General features: G+C 46.3%; 1 protein-coding gene, 1 long non-coding RNA gene and 1 other non-coding gene across 4 annotated transcripts; all 3 read right to left on the bottom strand.

The window, feature by feature from the left end:
* Positions 1-191: 191 nt before the first annotated feature.
* On the bottom strand, positions 192-11999 carry bub1 (BUB1 mitotic checkpoint serine/threonine kinase). Of its 2 annotated transcripts, none has more exons than XM_060042535.1 (23): positions 11810-11999; positions 11570-11629; positions 11033-11171; positions 10408-10604; positions 10195-10238; positions 9995-10074; positions 8999-9051; positions 8465-8637; positions 7572-8103; positions 7314-7360; positions 7047-7166; positions 6837-6947; positions 6524-6608; positions 6169-6253; positions 5762-5950; positions 5492-5550; positions 4180-5240; positions 3370-3470; positions 2929-3090; positions 2360-2517; positions 2013-2190; positions 1633-1739; positions 192-928 (listed from the first exon to the last, which is right to left on the bottom strand). In XM_060042535.1, exons 1-23 carry the CDS (start codon positions 11830-11832, stop codon positions 730-732), a joined length of 3963 nt encoding a protein of 1320 aa, XP_059898518.1. In that variant the 5' UTR covers positions 11833-11999; the 3' UTR covers positions 192-729. The 2 variants fall into 2 exon arrangements, with proteins under 2 accessions (XP_059898518.1, XP_059898519.1); XM_060042536.1 differs by having other exon boundaries at positions 5492-5555; positions 5773-5950.
* A 9313-nt stretch (positions 12000-21312) lies between these two features.
* On the bottom strand, positions 21313-21385 carry trnav-cac (transfer RNA valine (anticodon CAC)). The gene has a single exon. It is a non-coding gene; the product is annotated as a tRNA-Val (tRNA).
* Positions 21386-22952: 1567 nt separating this feature from the next.
* Positions 22953-24203, bottom strand: LOC132450436 (uncharacterized). The gene is made up of 2 exons (XR_009523833.1): positions 23949-24203; positions 22953-23429 (listed from the first exon to the last, which is right to left on the bottom strand). It is a non-coding gene; the product is annotated as an uncharacterized LOC132450436 (long non-coding RNA).
* Positions 24204-24866: the final 663 nt, after the last annotated feature.

Raw genomic sequence — 24866 nt, 5'->3', positions numbered from 1 at the left:
CTTATCAAATACCAACAACATTGAAAAGCAAATTTTTCTGTGAAATGATGTATTTTTCTGGCAACACACAATGGCATTTTTACAGAGTTTTTAATATATATATATATATATATATATATATATATAGAGGGAGAGAGTTTGGCCTGGCTGTAGTGATCAATAACTAAATGTTGCCATGAAGGGTCCAAACATTGAGGCATTCAGAGGTTTGTTTTAATGAAAATAAAGCATTTCACTGATGGGGCCAACTGAAATAACCGTCCACCACATCAGCACTCAAACAGTGGTTTATATTTTCACCACACAAAATACAAAGGTTGTTTTCTATAGCTAAGACAACAATTTTTGGGTAACTACTCTCAAAATTAAAACGACATTTGGTAATTTGGTCAAATACATAAAAAAAAAAAAATATATATATATACAATTAATCACAGCAAAGGGTGAAAGTAATACACAAGGATATACAAGTAAACGAGTCAGGTTTTTTTATATGCAAATTCAGATTTGTGTGTAAAAAAATACAAACAAGAAAAAATAGACTATGGCCATCTAAACCACGGCAACTGTTACCTTCGTATACAAATAAAGGCGGGTTCACTCTGGTCACATTAGAGAAACATTAAATACCGAGATGCCACACTTATCTGTACAGGAGATTAAGAAATATACAAAAAAGTGGTTCATTCCAGGTGGCTCTTGGTGCGGCTCGTCGCTGCTCCTCTCTCCTCACCGCCGGGCGGCGCGCATGTCCTCCAGCAGCAGCACCAGCAGGCGGTTCTTCAGGCTGAGCACCTTGCTGCCGTACGTCTCCCGAAGCGTGACCGCCAGCCGGCAGCGCAGCGAGCGCAGGCAGGGCAGGGCGCCGCCGGCCGGGATGTTGAGCAGCGTGTGGAACAGCTGCAGCCACAGCTCGCTGTGGGGGTTCCTGTGGAGACGTCCAGGGCGTTTAGCCCACGCTTCTACGTATTTATTGTTTTTTTTAAGTTTATTTGTCAGAAGGGAAACAACATATCGCTGGCCGTACACTAAGGATGTTCATAGAACCAAGTGCCAATCACTAGGCTGACCTATTCCCCGTATGCTACAAAGATAGCTAGGATGAGACGCTACACTATGCTAAGTATTCTTCTTAAGTCCAAGGACTAACAACATACAATAAGTGCATGCGAGGGTTGGGGAGGGAGAAAGGGGGGAGGCTAGGCAGAGTCCAGAGAGAGACCCACAGCCATTTTATAATAAGGTTGCTAATGTAAGCTAAAACAGCAGGCGGTTAACGGACGCAAACAGTGCTATCGTACCAGGTGCTCCTGTTAGCTAACTCCCAGATGCATTTGCTTACAGCTAACAGCTAACAGACACATGTAGCACTTGTCACAGAGGACTATTGGACATACATGTGCTAATGCAAGAGATGCTAACGTTTGCTAATGAAACGGATGGTTAACGGCCACACGTGACACCAAGGTTAGCTAAAGCAACTAAAGCCAACAGACACGTTTAGCGCTAAGGCAACAGAAAGCTAAACGACACAAGTGATGTGAAACATGGTGACGAACCAGACGAGGAACGAGAAAACAAGCGTCTAACATACAGCTACGGCGCTATCGTTAGCCAACAGAAAGACGGTACCTTCTGAACACAGCGTTGGTCTTCCACACTCCGTTCTCCTGCTTCACCTGCATGTACGTCCCGAACAGCATGCAGTACACCGTGCCCGCAATCCCAAAGTAGTCCGTCTGAAAGATAAACACGCACATGAGCATATGATCTTACAACCCAAAAGATTGAATGACATTAAAATCCACTCTACCACACTGTGACTTCAAGTACATTTACATTAAACAGACACTTTTATCCAAAGCGACTAACAATAAGTACATTTCTCAGAAGAAAGAAGGAAGATCAAGTACAGTCTCTACAAATGACTAGCATCCGTGGCCGTTATAGCAGTGTATTGATCAACGCGAGTTGCTATTCATTAGGTCTTTTCAGTCAACCCGTTTGTCTACCTGGTAGGACCAGGGTCGTCCGCTGAGCATCTCGGTGCACTGGAACCCGGAGGTCTGGCACCTGGCGGTGAACTGGGTGCCCTCGGGGAAGAGCTCCATGTCGATGCTCTGGCCCAGGTCCACCAGCACCATGCCGTGCTCCATCTCCTCGGGGTCCAGACACTGGCTCTCCAGGAACCTGCAGCGCACCAGGGCGACAGGAGGTCAGGGGGATGGTTAGTGTGTCCAGGTTCTGGGTTCAAACCCCAAGGTCACAGCCTAGCCCCTATTCCCAGGCCAGCTGATTAGAAACCAGGGTCTTCAGTATGATCGAGCCAATTAAACATGTCCCAACAGAACACCCTCACCTCTCTCCCAACAGGAAGTTGTCCGGCTTGATGTCGGCGTGCACCAGGTGCGAGTGGTGAAGCTGCTCCACCATGTGCAGCAGGCAGGTGGTGAAGTACATGACCAGCGGCTGGGGCATCACCTTGTCACTCAGCTTCTTGTACTGGTTCACGGCGTTCTGGAGGGGGCGGAGCCACACGGCGTGGGAAAAAGAAAGAACGTTTGGCAAAAAGGAATGGCGTGGCCTTAAAGGGGACATGTTATACCCCCAGGTGTGAGTGTGATTAGTCCTTACAAGCCGTTTTGAAAATCTGCCCCATATGACATCACTAGTGGGTGTGTCCACCTAGATCTGTGCTGGATAGATCAGTCTACCAGCCAACCAAGTGGACTGAAGTAAACGTTGCTCATCTATCCAGCACAGATCTAGGTGGACACACCCACTAATGATGTCATATGTGGCAGATTTTCTAAACGACTTGTAAGGCTAATCACACTCACACCTGGTGGTAGAATATGTCCCCTTTAATTGAATTGAGGAAATAGAGGAATGGCCTCCTTGTGTAGAGACAACCACGATGGAGCTCACCAGCAGCGTGCCACAGCGGTGCAGCTCCGCCAACAGTATGCTCCCGTTGTGGAAGAGGTGGGCGGACTGGACGTTGCTGTACAGGTGTCTGACAGCAGGGGGCAGCCTCGCGTCTAGCTGGGTGTTCATGTAGAACTCCCACGCATTGCCCGGCTTCTGGACCTGGCCGCGGAGTCAACACAAAACACAATGATTGGTTTGGGCTCAGGTGCTCCCCTATCATTGACCTAATCGGAACAGGATTTAACGACTTGAAGAAATTGATAAATCGATCTATTGTTGTCATAATTTAACAAGTAAAGATCAAAATTATTATTGTTAATTTTTACAGCAATGTTCCATTGCAGTTACGTAATATCCATCCATAAGATTGTCTTGTTTTTTTAAGCCACCCAAAGGGTGGTGTCAGTCTGTCTCTCTGTGTGTCATTAATGGGGTTACCTTGAGCACAATCTTCTCCGAGGTCATGGGGTCGGTGGCCTGGTAGACCTTAGCGAAGGCCCCCTCTCCCAGCAGGCAGTCCACGCGCAGCGACGCGTTACCTGTCCACGGAACACAGCAGGTCGCATTAACACATTACCCCATATGAGCGGACACATTGGAGATATACTGGCGGAGTAAGAGGAACGGTGTGGGACCCATGTAGATTCTGGGTCCCAACCCCCATGGCCAAAGTATGGCTGCAATGACTAGTTGATTAATTGATCAACAGAAAATCATTTGATCATTACTAATTTAGCAAGTACAAATATCAAACACCTTCTGCTTACCATTTCACTTTAATTCAAATATTTGGTTCATGGATCATTTAAAAAAGGAAGTTTTGTTGTTCTTGGCTGTTTAGAGTACCAATTGAAAGATATCAATTGGTACTCTGGGAACTTGTCTAGACTAAATTAATAATGGACCATTCCCTCCCCTGGTCTTTAAGGACACGTTTTAAAAAAATAAAAAATAAATGCTTTGCATGATGCTAAATGGACAAATAACACTTAGATAGCATTTCATCCTTCTATGAAGAACTATGAATCGCAAGTAAAACAGGAAATGAGGTTGGGATAAAACGATATCAGCAGACAGGATGTGATAGTTTCGCATACTCAAACCGATCTAACAGGAAGCGACTGAACTACCCACCCCTCCCCGACACGCAAAGATAACATATCGTAAAAGTCGAGACTATTTACATCAAGGGTCCCATTTGAAAATCCTGGATCAATGACGTGAACCGGCTCCCCAAACCCCCCTTACCCATGGTGATGGTGGTCCTGGGGGTGAAGCTGGGGACGTTGCACTGCCAGGAGATGCAGTGTGGGTGGGAGCTGAGGGGGGGGCTCAGTCTGGAGAGGAGCTCCGCGATCAGCTCAGAGTCCCAGGGGTCCGTCACCCGGCGACCGCCCGCCGCCGCGGGGCCGGGACCCTCGGGGCTCATGGGCACGTCGGTGCAGCCGTAGCCCCCCCTGTCAGGGCTCATGGGCTCGTCCTCCGCCTGGCTCGGAGCGAGGCGCCGTACCACCGGGCTCATGCACGCGTCGGCGAACAAGCCTGTCGGTGCCTCCGGCGACATGGGAACGTCATTGTCTCCCCTCCGGGCCAAGGCCGGTCCTGGGGTTCTCGGGGGGCTTATGAAGGCATCCAAGTCGGGCTCAGTGATCGCCTCTGGGCTGCAGAGCATCAGCCAATCAGGTTTCAGGCCACACTCCGGGCTCATGGGGACGTCCAACACGGGTTCCTGACTGGGGGGCGACCCCGACCCGATGGTGGCCGTGGATTGGCTCCTGGTTCCTTCGTCCTGGGCCTCAGGTTCCTGGGAGTGATGGAGGGCGAGGGTTGGTTTGGCCGGTGGCTCTGGGCTGGTGAAGATGCTCCAGGCGGCTGCTGTTGTTGTTGTTGTTGTTGTCCCCGGCGACGGCTCTGGGCTCTCTTTCGGCTCTGGGCTGGTGAAGATGCTCCAGGCGGCTGCTGTTGCTGTTGTTGTTGTTGTTGTTGTCGTCCCCGGCTCTGGGCTCTCTTTCGGCTCTGGGCTGGTGAAGATGCTCCAGGCGGCTGCTGGTGTTGTCATCGTCGTCGTCGTCGTCCCCGGGGCCCTTGGTGGGCTCCTGGCCGACTGGAGCAGCGTGTGGTCCCTGAAGGAGAGGGCCGCGGGGGGCGGGAGGACCACTGTGGTGCAGGAGTTGGCCAGGCCGCTGTGGGAACCCAGGGAGAGCGCCTCGCCCATGACGGTACCGTGCTGCGCTGGGCCCCGCTTCCGTGCGGGGCCCCCGGCCTTGTCCACGAACGTCTCGTCGGAGGGACTCGTCTCGATGATGGGGCTGGAGGGAGGGAGGGGGGGGGACCGTAAAAAGAAGGAAGATAGAAAGAGATAAAGGAAAGAGACAGAAAGAAAGAGAGATTTTTAAAACAAACAAAGTAATTTATATTTTAATCCAGGACTGAGGCGAGACACACAATTCTGCTTTGAGATGGGTCTTTGCGATTGCTTTGAAAGTAATTGTGGGTTTCCCCAGGAATCAAGTTGGCACTGGGGCAGGTTGGTGCTTATCTAATTATTATTATTATTTACCTGAGTTTCTTTGGTCGCGTGTAAACATTTCCTTCATCGTCCAAAGCCCTCTGACAACCGTTCTCTGAAACACAGTAAACAGAAAGTCCAACATTGCTCAAAACCACGTACAGTCAATAAAAATCTGACTTAGCGAGGAGCAGAGTACCATCGAAAAAAATAAATAAAATAAATAAGTATATATATATATATATATATATATATATATATATATATATATATAAAAAGAATGAAGTAAAGAAAAGCTCTATTTTTCGGGTCAGTCTTCAGTGCGTGTGTACCTTGGTCCTGGAAGGAGTCCACAAAGAAGTGGGCTTTGGCGGGGAAGGGCGTGGAGGCTCCCTGGGCCGACGGAGCAAAGTCCCTGGTGCTGTTGGGGCAGGCGGCCAGGGAGTTGAGGGAGTTGTAGCGCACCCCCCACATGGTGCTCTCGTCCGGGGTCAGCTCCGATGTGCCGTCCTGAACCCCGAAACACACACAGGTCGCACGTCAGCTGAAGTAACAGAGGCTGCCAGGCACATATAAGATACATGATGGCTAATGCAACCGAGACTGACAACAGACACATACACACTCATGTTAGCCCAAAGAACAAAGGCTAATGGACAAACAGAAGACACATGCCAGCGACCTAAACATGTGTTTGTTGAAGATGTCCCAGATGCGCTCATACTCACAGAAGGCCGGTCTGACGAGGGCACGGGGATTCCAGCCAGCGCCCGGGCTGCTCTGGGTTTCTCCGCGCCACACACAGCGGTCGCCCTGAATGGGTTCATCAGAGCAAACCGTCAGTCCGGGTGTAGGTTGAGTTCATACAGGACCCTTCGAACACCTTAAAGTTCCCTTTCTTCGCCATAAAAAGGTACATTCAATGGATTGTTTTGAAGTCATCCGATCCTTTTGCGCTGAAAGCCTCAAAATCAAAACCCTAGTGTGGTTGACGATAAAGTAATCCCCAATGTGCTGAACATGACTGGGAAGGGAACCGCCCCCTAACTCAGGCCTTGTTCAACCTGAGACCAGGCGTCGTACCGGGGATTCTCCTGGTCGCCGTGGTCCTGGTAGATGGTGAACGGGGGGGCGGTGGATGGGGCCGGTTCGGCCAATGAGGAGGCGCCTGTAAGCAGAAGGTCAAAGGTCACACAGGGAGCAAAAGCTGCAGACTTTCAATGACAGCTTTTCAATCTCGCACTCTCACCCCAACAGGCTCATTAATATTGTAAATATGTAAATATTCTGTGCAAAACTACTTTTGATTTGAAGAGGCAGCTCAATCACTGAATGGTACAAGCACACCACCATCCCTCAAACAAAACACCACCTGCTTCAGCTGTGCAGATCTTACCCTTTCTCATGAAAACGGCTTCAGGACTCCTGTTGGCAGAGTGGCCCAGCGACGTGTTTGGGAAGGGATCCTCAAGGAGGGTGGGTGCCTGGAACATGTTCATGATGGCATCTGATGGGACCAGGGGAAACACACGTTATATCAAACGCACACGGGGGTCTAGAGACGTAGCCCTCAGATTGGCTGTGGACCAACAGGCCGTGGCCTCACCCAGTGCCTCGCGCGTGTTGACCGTGGGGGACGGGAGTGCTCTGGAGGGCGTGGCGGACACCAGGCCCAGAGACGTGTTAGGGGTGATGTGGGAGAAGCTAGCAGTGGCCCCCTGGGATACTAGGAGGGAGAGAGGGTGAGAAACAGCAAGACAGAGATTGTGAGAGAGAAATAGAGCGAGAGTGAGTGAGTGAGACTTTGAGTGTGAGACGACAGATATCAACACCAATGGAGGTAAAAAACAAAGCAAAATTCTGGGACACTCACTGTCCAGTCTGGGCTCAGCGTCTGCTGGCTGCTCTACGTGGAACTCTCTGGAACAAAACAAGGAGAAAGTCATCCAAACCGCCTGCGGTGACGACTCAATAGTTTCAAGACAAACATGGAATTGGTCTTAATGAACCCGTACATGTTACAAGAACAGACTCGGCTGGATGCCTACAAGGGGTCTACACGGGGTGCTTTGGGGGCTCTACGGGGGTCTGGTGTTGGTCGATATGAATAAAGTTGTCTCGTCTAGCCCACCGTTCCTGGACGCCGTGCTGTCGCTGGCCGCCGGCCGCCTGGGGGTCCCGGGGGCTACGGCCTGGGGCCCCACCCTCAGCCTGGCGGGAACCGTAGAGGAAGCTCCGCGTGGACGCCGGGGTAATGCAGGGGAGACCCGGTCGGGCTTCCACTCGGGGACCCCCCGAGTCCAGCCGGCTCTGCGTCGGCGCCGGGTGGGGGGCGGGCCGGTGTTCGTCGTAAGAGCGCACGCCTCCCTCCGGTAGTCTGGCCGGGGGCCGCCGGGACGGCTCCAGACTGACGCTGGGGGCCGCCGGGTGGTGGGGGCGGGGCTGTGGTTGGGTGGAGGCGGAGGCAGCGGCGCCCTCGTCGCTGAACACACTCCAGCTGGTCGGCCGCGTGGCGGTGGAGGGAGCGGGGGTCTGGGGTGGGGCCTGTGGCGGGGCCAAGCGGCGGGCTACGGGGTCCACCAGCTGCTGGTTGAGTAAGTCCAGGGAGTGCTGCAGCTTCACGATGTTGTCCTCCTTCTCCTGGGCCAGCCGTTTCTGCTCCTCTGCGTTGTCATGACGACGGGAGGAGGCGTAAGTGTTAAGGAGAGCAGCAAGACGGACCAAAGGATGGTTCCAGAGGTGGTCACCTGACCGGACACACGACTGACATGTTTGTGGCAGATGAACCAGCCACACAGGTGTCATAAAACGTGTTCTACAGAGCTCACAGGACAACACAAATCAACGTCAATGTAGTCGTAAATGGGAATTCATACATAGAACCACCAAAATATTATCACCTTGTTTATGGCTGGGATCTACAGACAATAAACCACCGTGGGGGCTTAGAATGTTGGACAGACAGACAAGCAACAGACAGACAGACAAAGTGTGTCTTATTACTAGAATGTTACATCACGTTACCAAACTCTCTGTGCTCCTGGTCTCGTCGGATCTTCCGGAAGTAGCGGGCGGCGCGCACCTCCTCAAAGCACAGCTCCGACCCCTCCAGCTCCAGGGAATGCTTATGGTACACGGAGACCGTCGGGGGGCCCTCGCCTGACGCCCGGACCCCCAAGTTGTCAGAGCGGGAGATGCTGTGAGGAGACACAGGCGTGACGAAGGCAGGTATAGAACCGGTTCAAACCTAACCACCGGTGGACATCTTGGATATGGGAAACGTGTGTGTGTGTTACAGGACCCCAACCCATCTAATAACTGTTATTACAGCCAGGGGCCTGCATAGGGACGCCCAGTGTGCATGTGGGGTCGGCGGAGATTGCAGGCAAGCTGCTTATGTTGAAAGGACCTGTAAAAACGAACCGTCTTGTGTGGTGCATAAGCTCACTGAGTGGTAGTTAAAAACACTCCACATTGCTCCATTTAACCCGGTCTCCATGTGAAAAAGGAGAAGCGCAGTGACATGGGTCATTAAACATAAAAGTCCAAGAGCCTTACTAGATTTTCACGTTTCTTTCTGGCGGCAAAAGGTCAGCACAGTCGTCTTGGTCCTGGAGAGAGACATGAGAGACGGGTGTGTGGGTTAGTTCAAATGTCTGCATCAGAGTGATTCAATGCGAGTTTTACAGGTTGGATTAACTTGGGATTGAAGGTCAGTTTGTTTCTTCTCCATGGTTGGCGTATATGAGCCCAACCGTTTCCATTTAGCCATTTTCCAGACCTTTTTATCTAAAGCGTATTATAGGGAATACAGATTAAGGAGCCGGTAGGGGCTAGACAGGTTGCTCAGGGATGCCTACATGCAGGTTGCAAACATACTGTAAATGTAAAGGACTAGTACTGTTACTGATGACTATGTGGCAGCGCTTGTCTATACCAAGAGTCAGGTTAAAACTGTGAAACAATCATAACCCCCAGTGTTCACTAGTGGTGAGGTTAAACAGTGACATGACCCTCGCTCAGTGTTCACTAGTGGTCAGGTTAAACAGTGACATGACCCTACCTCAGTGTTCACTAGTGGTCAGGTTAAACAGTGACATGACCCTACCTCAGTGTTCACTAGTGGTGAGGTTAAACAGTGACATGACCCTCGCTCAGTGTTCACTAGTGGTCAGGTTAAACAGTGACATGACCCTACCCCCCAGTGCTCAGGTTAAACAGTGACATGACCCTCGCTCAGTGTTCACTAGTGGTGAGGTTAAACAGTGACATGACCCTACCTCAGTGTTCACTAGTGGTCAGGTTAAACAGTGACATGACCCTCGCTCAGTGTTCACTAGTGGTCAGGTTAAACAGTGACATGACCCTACCCCCCAGTGCTCACTAGTGGTCAGGTTAAACAGTGACATGACCCTCGCTCAGTGTTCACTAGTGGTGAGGTTAAACAGTGACATGACCCTACCCCCCAGTGCTCACTAGTGGTCAGGTTAAACAGTGACATGACCCTCGCTCAGTGTTCACTAGTGGTCAGGTTAAACAAGCACATGATCCTACCTCCCGGCACGCTGCAGCCTCCTTGTGGGGGGGTATCTGGTTGACCAGCTGGGAGGTTTGCAGAGGGAGGCGACCAGTTGCTAGGAAGAAAAAATTACAACCAGTCAAAAGAAAATGAAAATAAAAATAAAGGGGAGAGAGTGAGAGAGTGAGACATGGACACATTCAATTTGGTTCCAAGACTATGACCTGTTACATACCGGGCTGCGCTATCTGGGATTTGGATGTTCTCATTTGAAACTGGCTGCAAAACGAGAAAAGGGAAATAAAAAGGCCTGAAATAAAGAATATGAATTTGCAGCAAGCAATTCAATCAACAGTGTAAACAATCATCTGAATGACACCTGTATCAAAACCAGTAATATAAATCCATTGTCAGGTGACGAGCAGCACTTCCTCCCTGGCTGCTGTACCTGTACTCGTCCAGGACAGTTTCCGCAGGCTGGGCCTGGTTCTCCACAGCCCTGTGGTAAACGGCACGCGCCTGCTCCAGCGCCCCGCTCTGCTCAAACTGCTTGGCCCAGGCCACGTAGAGAGGGGCCGCGCGCCTGCCCACGCCCTCACTGTAGACGGAGGCGTACACAGAGAAGGGCTCTGTGTGGTAACTCGCCTGCACCCAGAGAGAGAGAGAGAGAGAGAGAGAGAGAGAGAGAGAGAGAGAGAGAGAGAGAGAGAGAGAGAGAGAGAGAGAGAGAGAGAGAGAGAGAGAATCCTTTCATGAATCCTTTCACGACCGATACATGCAGTAGTAATAGAAGTAATCTTCTTATGCAATGTGTATAACACCATGTGAATATAAAGAATGTATACAAATTATACTTCCACTATGCCAGATTAAGAAGGTATGTATTTATGTATTTACAAGATCACAGCCTTTAGAATCTGGTCACGAGGAAGTGGATTCATTATTTTATGGAAATGTAAGTAGTAAGATTAGGTTTGTCTACGTTCAGTCATCTTCGATGATTGTTACAACCAACAGGAAATTCACCATCATGTCCAAAAAACTAACAGTGAAGTAATATTTTGATCACTTACATATTTGATGCAGAGATTGACATATCGGATGTCGTTAGCATATCGGTCGGCAGTCAGGAAGTTCCGGACTAGACGTTCCAAAACAAAGGACAAGTCTGTGGCTGTGGAGGACTCGTTATTCACCAGGTACTCGACGAACCTGAGTGAGGGGGAAATACTTGGTTTGCATTTTCTTATTTCAGTTGAATGTGACTTTTGTGAGCTACTTGATAGTTACGTATACTTTATATTATGTGTCTTTCATTCAGATGATCATTTACACTATTGATTGAATTGTCTGCGGCAAATTCATCTGAAGCCAACCACTCTAATCATTGAAAGATGATCGTCCAATGCTATTATATCGATAATGGATTTGACAGCAAAACAAAAAAAGAAAGGTTTTAAGTATCGTTCAAATGCAGAGGAGAGAACGGGATTAAGTGAAAACATTAAATTACCAAGATCGATAACAATTGTTTCATTGTTTTGATTTCTAAGCTACTGAAACCTGCTAATAAGGGCGTGCATAGCAAGAAACACCTGAGGGATCCTTACCAAATCCAAAATTCCAGAGGGTCATCTCCGGAATACTCGCTCAAACTGTTTTCAAACAACCTGAAATATTATAGACAAATATTACGGACAAATGTAGTACATCTGACGAAAACAATGACAGATTCGACCGCTGACAATTGCATTGGATAAATGAGGATAGACACTGGAAAAATAGCTTGGCTGGTTAGCCAACTCTACTACTGGTAAAATATGAATTTACAGCAAGAAAAACAGACTTACTGGAACTGATCCGAGATATCCATTCTGTTTCGGATTTAAAAGATCATCGAGAATTGTATGTAAAATGTGCCGTTATGTTTCAACGATTGTTTATTGTGGAGCTTGTGTAGTCACTGGTATAGTTAGGATCGGTATGAACGTTGCTCCGCAAGCTGTTTATTCATCCATTTGAATCTTCGCGCTTAGCCAATGACAACGACGTTCCAGTTAGCGCTATTGGAAGAGAAGAGCCAATCAGGAGGATGGATTTTCTTCTTCTATTTATATTAGCAGTCAGCATGTGACTTATCACTGTATTACCGCCATCTACTGGACTGAGGTTAGGTTCTCAAAAAATAACTTAATAAATGTATAAAATAATAATTATAATAATGGACAAGGGACATTTCACGTGTTAACGTGAGTGTGTCTGAATTTCAATAATAATAATAACTTGTCTTTCTCTTTTTGTTTTGCTTTCAAATCCCTTGTGGATAACCTAGCATTGGAAGATACAAAAAAAGTGAGTCCATTGGTTGCAGCAATAAGTGCTCTCACGTTTCTTTGACTGTATTTTCCAATCGTACATATAATGTGATGATTAGGACCTGCTTTCTCCTTTACGATTCAAGCCCCGATTCAGCCAACGCCAACATGATTTTAGATGTCAGATGCCTGCCTGTTATACTACGGTCCGGATACTCTTGCCAGATATTGTGTATACTACCTGTGCCCTGGCACATACCATGGACCTATTGGCACATACAAGTAGCAGTCCCATAATCAGTGTTATGAGCGATGGGAGCGGGTATCACCACAGAGGGGCGGAACGTTTTTGTAGTAGGCTATATTTAATTTGATTATAGGCCTATATTGTCCAATAAAAATGTCACAATATTCTGGAGAAATTATTCTCTTTTTATTTTTAATATTATCAAATGATACTTTGATCAGGTGCCGATTAGAAACTTGCAGTCACGTCGTTGTTCACCGGTAGAAGGCCGTTGCAGCTTTGAGAAAAACACGAGCCAAGAAAGAAAAGAGGAGAAGGAACCAAACAAACGTGTTGTAAAAACTGTGTGTGTGTGTGTGTGTGTGTGTGTGTGTGTGTGTGTGTGTGTGTGTGTGTGTGTGTGTGTGTGTGTGTGTGTGTGTGTGTGTGTGTGTGTGCGTGCGTGTGCGTGTGTGTGCGCGGGTGTGTGTGTGTGTCAATCCATTCATTCTCCCAGCTCCCTGAATACTATCATCCCCTCCACCTGCTCCAAGCCCCCCACCTGCTTTCCAGCTCCGCCTCATCAGCTCTGCAGTATATCTACCCTGGTTCATCACTCAGTTATCCCCAGATCATTGTTTCAACCGCTCGATCCATAGCACCGGCTCCATGACCTGTGCACGCAGGTTGATTCCTCCTGTGACCTTTTTCTACGTGCCTGTCCCCCTGCCTGCTCATCTCCCTCGTCCACTGTCCTGCTCAGCTCAGCGCCGTCCCCCGCCATCGCCTTTCCACCTCCTGATTTGCCTGCCATCATCCTCTTTGCATGTATTTAAATTACATTTTCGCTGTCTATGTTTGGTTCCGCCTCTACTGTAACAGGTTTTTGACCCACAATTTTTCAACCAACAGCGTTTTTATCTATAGTTATTGACATTTTGAGTCTAACTTCCGTGGTTATTAAAACCACCAAAAAATAACCTGTTCCAGGCAAAGTAAATTTGCGTCAAGTGTTTTGTATAGCTTTTAATCACAGTTAAAGTGGCAAATCAACATACAATCACCACGATGTCTCTACTCTGGCTCTCTGTGTTTTTTCTCTTTTAAAGATTTATCATATATTGACTCCACAAAGAAGAGGAGCACACACATCAACACATTGGAGGTAGCTTACAACTCAGACTGTGAAAGTTTAAACATGATTAAACGGTGTGTTCAAGGGGGATGAGTCAGGTGTTAGAGGAGGAGAGGAGAGCAGGAACTGCTGGTGTCCTTCTACCGCTGCTCAATAGAGAGCATAATGACCTACTGTGTGTGTCTGGTTCTCAAGCTGCACGGTGGCACAGAGGAAAAGGCTCCAGGGTCATAAAGGCAGCGCAGAAAATCTCCGGCTGCCCTCTTCCCTCTCTGGACGAACTGCACAGCTCCCGCTGCCTTAACAAGGCAAAATCCGTCCTGCAGGAGTCATCACACCCCGATCACAAACAGACTACAAAAGTTTTTACCCAACAACCATAACCTCACTAAATGTTGCTACCAAAGCATAGTTGCGTATCACATTTGTGTAAACACATTTATGAAGGTGTATGTTTGTGTGTGTGTGTGTGTGTGTGTGTGTGTGTGTGTGTGTGTGTGTGTGTGTGTGTGTGTGTGTGTGTGTGTGTGTGTGTGTGTGTGTGTGTCCTTTGTGTTTTATAGTTGATATTTTTTATTTCCTTTTTATTTATTTATTTATTTATGCATGCGTACATACTACCTCAATGTGATGTTTTTGCACTGAACAAGGACTGCACTTAATTTCGTTGTATTTCGTTGTACTAAAATAAATACAAGGAATTTCGTAACAAATAGTCTGATCGACAGAAACCACAACAAGGTGAGTAAAACAGCACAACTTTGAGGAGTAGTTAAAACGTCTCTTCCCGTTATGAAATTAGAACTAAAGAATTGCTCATTACATAAACCTTGTCGTTTGTGTCTAGGAATGGCCTCAAATCGCCCTCCATTAAACACATGCTATTGCATGTGTTAACTGATATGGCAGTTCTGGGTTATCACGTTACGTCTATCAGTTTGTGCTTTGTTGGCACTTACTGTCATGATGTGTTTTTTTTATATGTTGTATGACGCCTTGGTAGGGTTGCCAACTTTCAGAAATTAAAATAAGGGACGCCCACCACGGGCCCGACTCCTGTGGGGCGGGGCGCCCGCAGCAGTGGTATGTTTTATTTTGTGCTGGTGTTTTTAGTAAAGGGTTGATCAAGAAAGGAATTAGTCATACTTAAATCTTGAAATGCTTTATTACCACATAATATTCTCTTATAAAGTGCAGTCAATTAAATCTTGAATGAAATCTCTTTGTGTGGCGTGTGCAGCAATGAACTTTTAAAATATAAACTAAATAAACGGAGAACTTCATGTTACTTTTTAAGTGCATAACTATAGGGACTCTCTTTGACATTTTTTACAAAAAAAACCAGTACAAATAAACAACAAAAACACTTATAAACTTATGTAAAAAAAGAAAGTGCAAAACATTACTCCTTCCCTCAACATTACTCCTCCCCTCAAAACTGTTACTTCTTTTTCCAGGTGTACTTCTTGTTACTCCTTGCAGCACTGAGTAACTCTTTGTCTTTCAAAGCGCTGTTGTAAAACTCTGAACAGGACTGCTCAAAGTTGAGAGTGATCAGGAGCTCACTTCTCATGAGCTCTGTGGAGCACCTGTTCCTGCAGTCACTCCATTTGTTGGCCATTCTGGAGAAGATCCTTTCCACACATCCAGTGGATGCTGGGATGCTCAGGATGTGTCTGGTGATAGACAGCATGTTTGGCAGGTCAGCTACTCGAAAGAGAGCCACCCACCTGGCAGCCACACCTTAAGACTTCCATTCATCTTCAGCATCTTCTTTGAGCCTCTTCAGAATGGGTTTTGCTGTGGAGCATTCATCATAAAGTTCATCCATGTTGACTTTATGGATGAGGTTGAGCTTGGTGGTCACCCTCTCAATGTCAGTAAAGGTCATGGTGCCATGGTGCAGAGAGAGGTTGCAGTGAGAACAACCAGTAGTCTTCAGAAAAGTTGAACCATTTCTCAACATATGAGAGTGCTGTGTTGAGGAATGCAGTAAAATCTGCCCTTGCCATGTCAGCATCAAGTGGACGGAGACGCTGCAGCTTCAATTTAGTTAAGTAGCCATAGAACTGTTAATCTCGTCTCTGTGTGAGCTTTTGCTTGAAGTTTTCCATGATGGAATATAACTCAACACAGGTGGTTTCATCACTCTCCAGCTTCTTTACAACTTCCTCAAAGAGAGAGAGGATATTATTGCAGAGAAGAAGGTTGCATGCTGTCCTGTTGCATGCTGTCTGATGTCAGACAGCCCACCGTGCGCCACTGAAAACACTCGCCGACATATTTTACAACTTGCCTTGTAAACATCTCCACTGACGCTGTCCAGCCAAGGATGTGCGTCTTCCCACTCACGTCCGTACTTCTGCAAGCGTTTACGCTTTTGAGGACGTGGTGGAGTATCGGGTGTAGCGGACATTTTTAAAAGGCGCAGGTTTTGTGCGCAGCGCCGGTGTGTGGTGTCTGTCGCTAGGCAACCGTGACCACCACACGCATGCGCAGACACACAGATGACCGGAGCGGGTCTTGCGTAGATCCCACCGCGACAATTTTGCTGACCGTAGTATTCCCTGTGTTTTGTTTTGATCATTATTGTTAGATTTAGTATTTGTGTGTGTGACAGACATGTGTATTGGACATTTATGGAAATACGGAACAAATTGCGTCCCGTATTGGTTCAATACGGGACGCAACATTTAATTGCCAAATAAGGGACGATTCCGTATTTTACGGGACGGTTGGCAACCCTACGCCTTGGACAAATGCGTCTGCCAAATACCACTGAGTAAATGTTCTGGCACCACCCCAGAGACGGTGAAAACTTGATCTGCAATCAAGCCCCGCCCCTCAATGGATGTTCAAACATATTTGAACACACTTCAATGCATTTGAAGAAGCCTATACAGTTAATAAATGTGCCCAAACGTTGATACATCAGTACACTGTGTATCCGTTGGGGACACACAGTGTTCTCCTCAGGGAGATTTTACTTTGAGGTCCAGGTTAATGAAGATGTTATTTTGGTTTTGCCAGAGAGTCTATCAAAGGAGAAGGTGATATCGTTACAACAAGCTCTGAGATGGGATTATGGACTCTTTATGGTCACACGGATGGGTTGGCATTTTTTCGATAACCCTTCTGTATATCTCCCTCTGAGACCTGGGCTCCAGAAGCTGGGGTTGTTTGTTCAGAATCAGAAACGATTTTATTGCCAAGAAGGGTTTTACACCAACAAGGAATTTGTCTTTGTGAATAAGGTGCATACATTAAGACAATAAACAATGAACAAACAGTGAATATCATATATACGATATAACGCAATATATAAACAAGCAGGGACATGAGTGATAAATTAAAAATAGGATAAAATAGAATAAAGACTAAAGTAAAAGATACTTAAAAATGTATTAGAATTTACAATTGTTGATGGATAAGAGTGCCAGAGTCAGCGTCGGTCAGTGGGGGTGGCGGTCCCGGGACCTGTTAAGGATCCCAGCTGAAGTGGGGAAGAAACTGTTCAAGTGGTGGGAGGATTTGGTCCTGATGGACCGCAGCCTCCTGCCAGAGGGGAGAGTTTCAAATAGTCTATGGGAGGGGTCGGCCATAATCCTGCCTGCCCGCCTCAGAGCCCTGGAGCTGTTCAGGTCCTGGAGGGATGGAAGGTTGCAGCCAATCACCTTCTCCGCAGAGCGTATGATACACTGCAGTCTGCTCTTGTCCTTAGCCGTAGCAGCAGTGTACCAGACAGTGTTGGATGAGGTGAGGATAGACTCAATGATTGCAGTGTAGAAGTGCACCATCATAGTCTTTGGCAGGTTGAACTTCTTCAGCTGGCACAGGAAGAACATCCTCTGCTGGCCTTTTTTGGTGAGGGACCTGATGTTGAGCTCCCATTTTAGGTCCTGGGTGATGATGGTGCCCAGGAAGCGGCAGGACTCCACAGAGTCGACTGGGGAGCCACACAGGATGATGGGGGCGGATGGGTCTGGGTTCTTCCTGTAATCCACAATAATCTCCACTGCTTTTAAAGAGTTAAGTTCCAGGTTGTTCTGGCTGCACCAGGTCACCAGATTGTCAATCTCCCACCTGTAGGCGGACTCATCCCCGCCAGAGATGAGCCCGATGAGCGTGGTGTCGTCCGCGAACTTCAGGAGCTTGACAGACTGGTGACTGGAGGTGCAGCTGTTTTTGTACACAGGGAGAAGAGCAGAGGGGAAAGAACACAGCCTTGGGGGGATCCGGTGCTGATGGTATGGGATTCAGATAAATGTTTCCCCAGCTTCACACGCTGCTTCCTGTCAGACAGGAAGTCTGTGATCAACCTGCAGCTGGAATCGGGCACGTGGAGCTGGGAGAGCCTGTCCTGAAGCAGAGCTGGGAGGATAGTATTAAGTCCACAAATTTCTGGATTCTGGCATATGTTCCTGGGGAGTCCAGATGCTGGAGGGTGTAGTGCAGAGGCATGTTTACTGCATCGTCTACAGACCTGTTGGCTCTGTAGGCAAACTGCAGTGGGTCCAGGAGTGGGTTGGTGAAGGATTTGAGGTGGGACAGTACAAGGCGCTCAAACGGCTTCATGACTAGAGAGGTCAGTGCAACGGGTCTGTAGTCATTCAGTCCTGTCGTCCTTGGCTTCTTGGGGACGGGGATGATGGTGGAGACTTTGAAGCAGGCTGGCACATGACATGTCTCCAGTGAGGTGTTGAAGATCTCCGTGAACACTGGAGACAGCTGGTCGGCGCAGTGCTTCAGGGTGGATGGAGAGACAGAATCTGGTCCGGCTGCTTTGCGGGGGTTCCTTCTCTTGAAGAGCTTGTTGACGTCCCTCTCATGCAGGCAGGGAGTCGTCACTGTGGTAGAGGAGGGGAGAGACCCAGAGGTGTGAGGTGTAGAGGCCTAGGTTTCTGCTGAGCTGGGGATTGAGGGGTTGGTGAGATGGGAGAGGGAGTCGCGGGAGATGGTGTCAGGACTGTCCCTTGGTCTTTCAAAGCGACAATAGAACTCGTTCAGTTCAGTAGCAAGTTGCAGGTTGTTGACTGGGGGGGTTTAGGTCTGTAGTTTGTAATCGTCTGAGCCCCTTCCAGACAGAACCAGAGTCTCTTCTCTCATGCCCCTTTCACTCCGCCGCAAAATCGGGGCCGGTTCCGGGCCAGTTCGGAGCTAGGGCCAGGGCTTTGGTTTCACACCGCCAAAGAACCGGCTCCGGCCCCTAAAAACCGGTTCAACTCTGGCCCCACTTTAGAGCTGGGCTAGAACGAGAACTGCTTTTACGCAGGGGGCAGGGGGCGGGGTTATCCCAGGAAGACCAACGAAGGGCGGCATTTTTAAATCACCGAAGTGAACGATGGACGCTAAGACAAAATCACAGTGGACCGTGGAGGAGACAACCTGTCTCCTTGGATTTTGGTCTTCTGCCGAGGTCCAGAAAAAGTTCCACCATTGTTCTTGTTGTTTGAAACTGCGAGGGTTGCTGGTAAAGCGGAGACGTAAGCAAACGTTTGCAGTGACGTCATGACGTTGCTCTCGCCGGCTCCGTGGCTGGCTCTCGCCGGTGTGAAACCAACCGATTCTTAACTGGGGTAAGGCTGGAACCAGTTTGGAACTGGCCCTAGCACCAGCCCGGAACTGGCTCTCGGTTCTTTTTGGTGTGAAAGCGGCATCACTGCCTTGCTGAAGCTCTACTTTGACATCTTAAACCTGTCTCTATCCCCACTCCTGAACGCATCATCCTTTTGCAACCTAAGCTGTCTGAGTTTGGCTGTGAACCAGGGTTTGTCATTTTTATAACTCACCCTGGTGCGTGATGGAATACAGCAGTCTGCACAGAAGCTGATGTATGACGTCACAGCCTCTGTGTGTTCAATCCAGACTATTGGTGGCAGCCCTGAAAGCATCCCAGTCGGTACAGTCTAAACATGCCTGCAAATTCCCCACCACTGTACCAGTCCACTGCTTTGACGTCCTCAACACAGGTTTGCAGAGCTTTAGTTTCATGCCTGTATGAAGGTATCAGGTGGACCATGACGTGGTCGGAGAGGCCCAGTGCAGCGCGGGGGAAGGTGTGATATGCACCGCAGACTGTGGTGTAGCAGTGATCCAGAATATTGTTCGCTCTGGTCGGGCATTTAATGAACTGTTTGAATTTGGATAGTTCATGGCTGAGGTTGCCTTTGTTAAGGTCACCAAGCACAATCACCAAAGAGTCTGGGTTAGTACGATCCACACTCAGTATTGTTGATTATGATGAGGGTCTGGTCTCCTCCTATGATGTGGAAGCCAGGGTTCTTATTTACTCTGCTACCGGCTACACCTTTAGGGAGCCTCTCTATCCATCCCTCTCTGTATTGCCAGATGACGACGGTAAAAACTCTGCCCCATTGATCATCTCACCTGTCAATCAAACAGACTAGGACTTTTGCTTGATGATAAAATAACCAAACAACCCTAACAACTAAGGCTGTTTCCTGAATAAGAATACCATGTGAGATCTGAGAGAAATGAATTCATATCGCACTATTCACTGTCCTTTTAACATTTATAAACAATAAGCCAATAATACTTTATACTATAAATAATTTAAACCATTATAGCTGGTAAAATTACACTATAATGTTCAATGTCCTTTTTCCTGAAGGCTTTTTATACAAGCTACAATTGGGATTGTAGAAATTTTTGAAAATGTGAATTATTATCGATCATTTCCTAACCAAATACTTATACTTTTGTTTATTATTTTGAATCATGTTGCACAACACAATACATTGTTTGTACACTTTTCTGATTTTAATTAAGGCAAGGCAAGGCAAGGCAAATAAATAGGTACATTCTCGTATTCAGTGGAATAGGTTCATTTTCTGTGGAATTTGTACAATCTCAGTACAATATGTATTCAGTAGATTAGGTATATTATCAGTAAAAATAAATAACTGTGTGGCTTAAAAACCCTTTTAAAAATGATGGGATTCAAGGAATGATTCAAAGCACAGAATAATTAGGCAATTCTGTAGCTGATGAGCCAGTCAATTACTTTTAATCTCCACCATGCGACAACCCAAATGTGTCATACCTTGCCCAAAGCTCCCAGTGACTACATGTAAAGATTTGTGTGTGAGTACATGTGACTTTGTCTTGTCAGCTCTCCTCTCCTTTCCATCTCTCATCTTAGTTTCTCCTCTCTCCTTCCTCTCTTCTCTTCCACCTCTCAATCTCTGCTCTCCTTTCTAGCTCATCCAGGATTGTGACCCGAACCCTAACCCTACCTACACATTAAGAGTAGATATTACATAAGTATCATTTCGATTGTCTAATATTTGAACTACTTTAAGTTGAATTTAGATAGCCCAGAATCATACCATGTACAGACAGTATACATGGTCTGATGTAAGCCTCACTCCCTTGCCCGTCAATTTTTCTCATTACCATACCAAACCACTTACCAATGGGAAGCCATCAATATAGTAAACTGAGTTTCCGTTTGTTGTGGTTATGACGTTTCCCACACGCGAAAGCTCCCCGGTTCGAGACCGGGCGGTAACACGTGTTTTACCGATATAATTAATTCGTCTAAGAACTATTTTGAAGGGAGTATCCCGTGAAAAAGCCAGCCGTTGTTAACTTATTACTATTAGCTTTTTCATTTAATACGTTGTTGTTGAAATTTTGACAGCAAAATGTATAATGTGTTTCCGCCCGGTTTCGAACCGGGGACCTTTCGCGTGTGAGGCGAACGTGATAACCACTACACTACGGAAACATCTGCCAACCAGACCTAGTGAATCTCAGTCTCTTTGGTACATTTCTCAGATCAGAATTGAAATTCTCAAAACTACCTGTTCAATCTTCACATCATTGTGTCGTTTGTGCACATCAAAAAAGCAGTTTCTCATTTCTTTGAACAAGTTGCAAATGCTTTGGTACATTCATGCAAATGATTATGTAAAATTCTCTGCTCTTTCCTACATTATCGATTGCTTATGTCATGTTGATCAAATGTATTGTAATGGGTCTATTGAATAGTCTCAGCCCCACAACATTTAGGCATTAGTTCATTGCATAAGTCTTTACATGCAAAATGGTTGAACAAGTTGTCATAATATGTCAAGCATATTTCTATACATTTCCATTAGACTTTTTTTCTAAATCTGTCCTGAATTGACCAATTCCTGAATTTACCAATTCAGGACAGGTGAATCTTGACTTTCTCTAAAAAAAGGGAAATGTGTGAAGTGTTAGATTAACCAACGATCAACCAGTTTACTGGAATAGCTCAAAGGTGCATCTCCTGAGTCCTGAACCATGAACTGGCAAGTATATATATAGCTGGAGCACAACACAATATTACATTGTCTGAGAATTTGTGGCCCAACAGACAGGAACATCAGGAGGTGTAGGATGACTGCACTGTAATTCCTACAGCATTGTAACTTACAATTTACAATAATTGTCTTTAAAACTTTAGCCATGGTTTACATCAGAACATCCCTCCAGAGTACACTGTGTTATATTGACAACATGACTAAGCAATTTGACTGTCTTATCCGTACACAATGACACAAGGACTTGTCATTTTGATGGCACTGACACTTTCATTGACAGATATTTACTTTTGAGAAACGAACTAAGGATTTTGAGCAAGAGACTTGCTTTTGCATGAAATCCATGGTGTTTTGCTATTTGTACGAATTGTTTTGAGAAATGCACTTACTGTTTTGCCAATTTCAATTCTGATCTGACAAATGTAGCAAAGCGACTGAGAAAAACTGTAAGCATGCTTGATTCTGATTGGCTGGGAGGAGGGCATTAACCCGGCAGGTTGCCCGCTGACTTGTCGGTTCTACTTGCTGCTGACTGAGCACAGCGTCATCAAATAGTAGATCAATACAACCCTTGTATTTTTTTGAATACTTAATTCTGATTGACTGCAGGGTGTCCATAAATCACTGATATATGGACGCCTGCTTAGTAGTTCCAGTCAAATGGTCTGTTCAGCAATCAAAACGAGAGCTGGTAAATTGTGAAAAATGCATTAAACTGTAATCAGAAAACGCGGTTATATGCTATAGACCCTAGAGTATCTGTGGTATAAAGAAAAGAGGATTTGAGGAGGACTATTAGTCCTCCTCAACTCCTCTTTTCTGAAATGAAATGATTAGTCCTGAACTAATCATTTCATAATATTGTATATGTTTACATTTCTTGCTAGATATATTTTATACATTTTATGTATACACCCATCGGCCCCTTTCTGCCTCAAAAAAGTCAGACTGCTGGAACTCCATTTTTGGCCCTGCGACCAAAGCCGACAATATTGTCCCCCTCTGACGCCACTGGTTCAGTAGGCTTCCTGGAGATCAGGTAGTTCCTCAGGTCCTGGATTTCCTGGAAGCTCCTGGCATAGTCCAGAAAAGACAGCAGGCTGTCCTTACTGTGTCCCTGTGGGTTGAAGGTCCCGGCTCTCTCCTCCTCATCTACCTTTTTCATAAGGTAGATGGTGTAGCCAACATCGTTCTCTAGGAGCCACTTGAAAGATTTTCTCTGGTACTTTCCGAACTGCAGCAGGTACTCTCCCATCACCTCCTGTCGGTCCGACACATCCCCTCCTCGCTGGAAGGCCACAGTGCGAGCACTGGTCTTCACTAGGTCATGTTTCTGGGAATCTTGACCTGAAGCCCAGGATTGTGTTTTATCCTCGTGGCCTCAGAGGATGGGTCCTGCCGCAGATGACCCGATGGTCCCTTCCTAAATGTCACCGTCATCTTTCCGGGAAAGAGGCTGATGGTATTCATGATTTCTTTTCACTGCAAAAAAAAATGTGTGTTACATGGTAATATATGATAATAATACTGTTATATTAACAGCATTATTCATATCAAAATTAATGAGCATTTGTAATGAGTGTAGTGGGTTTAACCCACGTAATCTCAGTTTCCTTACTCTTAACTGAGACAATACTAATCCCCCTTCAGATAGTAGTCAGACAGTATCGATTAATGAGGGGAATTTGTATTTATATATATAGATAGAGATATTTCAGTGTGAAGCTGACCTGAAGGATGGCTCTTACAGTGTGCACAGTAATATTATTTGGAAGCTGTTATAACATATAACGTTACTACCAAATTAATGTAAAGTTACTCACGTAAGCTAATGTTGATGCTTACGACAACCAAATTAATGTAAAGTTACTAACGTAAGCCAATGTTGTTAGCTTACGACAACCCGAGTTAGTGTAAACATTACTACATTGTAAATACAGTACGACCATATACGACTGAGAAAAGTGAATTTATGAGTTAAAAACAATATATTCAACTTACAATTGAAAAGTTAACTTGTCGACGGATGAAAATAATTGTCATCTCCCTCCGAAAACGTGTTTGTGGTCTCCTTTCGACGCTCCGCTGTCTGTCACTCAGAGAAGAAATCATCTCCTTACTTCTGCCGAGGGGGGAAACAGCGACACCAAAATCCCGCTTGTGGCCGGAAAAATATTACATCCGTAGTGATAAGAACTACCATAGAGAATGAATGGAAAAAGTTAAGGAAGTTAAGGACGACTATTTTCGGCTCCAGCCGCGTAGCCATAGAACGCTGACTAGCCAATCAGAAGAGAGAAAGAAAATGCCACTGATCTCCCAGAGGAGGTGGTTCGAATCCCACCTTAGCCAAACAAATCAAATCCTTATTTGATTAGGATACTCTTATATTCTTTCTACAGCATGTGTACATATAAGAGTACCGTACTTTAATCACTTTTTGTACAAATCTTGAATCTTTGAGGATAATATGCTAATAAGACCTTGTTATTAAAGGATAGTGGTCGATATTGTTTAAATGTGATCGACAGTGTTTAAATATGGTCGATAGTGTTTAAATATGTTCTTTTCCCTCACTCTCCACCTCATCCCTAACTCTCCACCTCAAGCTGGTGTGTAGTGAGCGTTCTGGCACCGATTGGCTGCCGTGCATCACCCAAGTGGGTGCTACATATTGGTGGTGGTTAGTGAGGTCCCCCCTTCACTTTAGGCGTCTTTGAGTGTTATTAATTATTATTATTCTTCATGTTTAACCTCTGTTTTCCTTTTATTCCTAGTCTGTTTTACATAGTTTTGAATGATGACTATATGCTCTGTAAGGTGACCTTGGGTGTCTTGAAAGGCGCCTCTAAATTAAATGTATTATTATTATTATTATTAATTAGTCTCTGACTGAAGGTGCTGTTCTTGATCACCTTC

Source organism: Gadus macrocephalus, chromosome 21 (genome assembly GCF_031168955.1).
Source record: "Gadus macrocephalus chromosome 21, ASM3116895v1".
In the NCBI taxonomy this organism is placed as follows: Eukaryota; Metazoa; Chordata; class Actinopteri; order Gadiformes; family Gadidae; genus Gadus; species Gadus macrocephalus.
Note: the sequence above shows the minus strand (reverse complement) of the source record. Positions and strands in the feature narration are given on the sequence as shown.

Excerpts from the sequence above, each read along its gene's own strand:
- bub1 (XM_060042535.1), bottom strand. The coding sequence starts at position 11,832 with ATGGATATCTCGGATCAGTTCCA. Across the intron at positions 10,605-11,032 it reads TCAATCTCTGCATCAAATAT|GCGAGTTACCACACAGAGCC; the intron begins GTAAGTGATCAA and ends CTCTGGGTGCAG. Across the intron at positions 1,740-2,012 it reads GACGACCCTGGTCCTACCAG|ACGGACTACTTTGGGATTGC; the intron begins GTAGACAAACGG and ends TTTATCTTTCAG.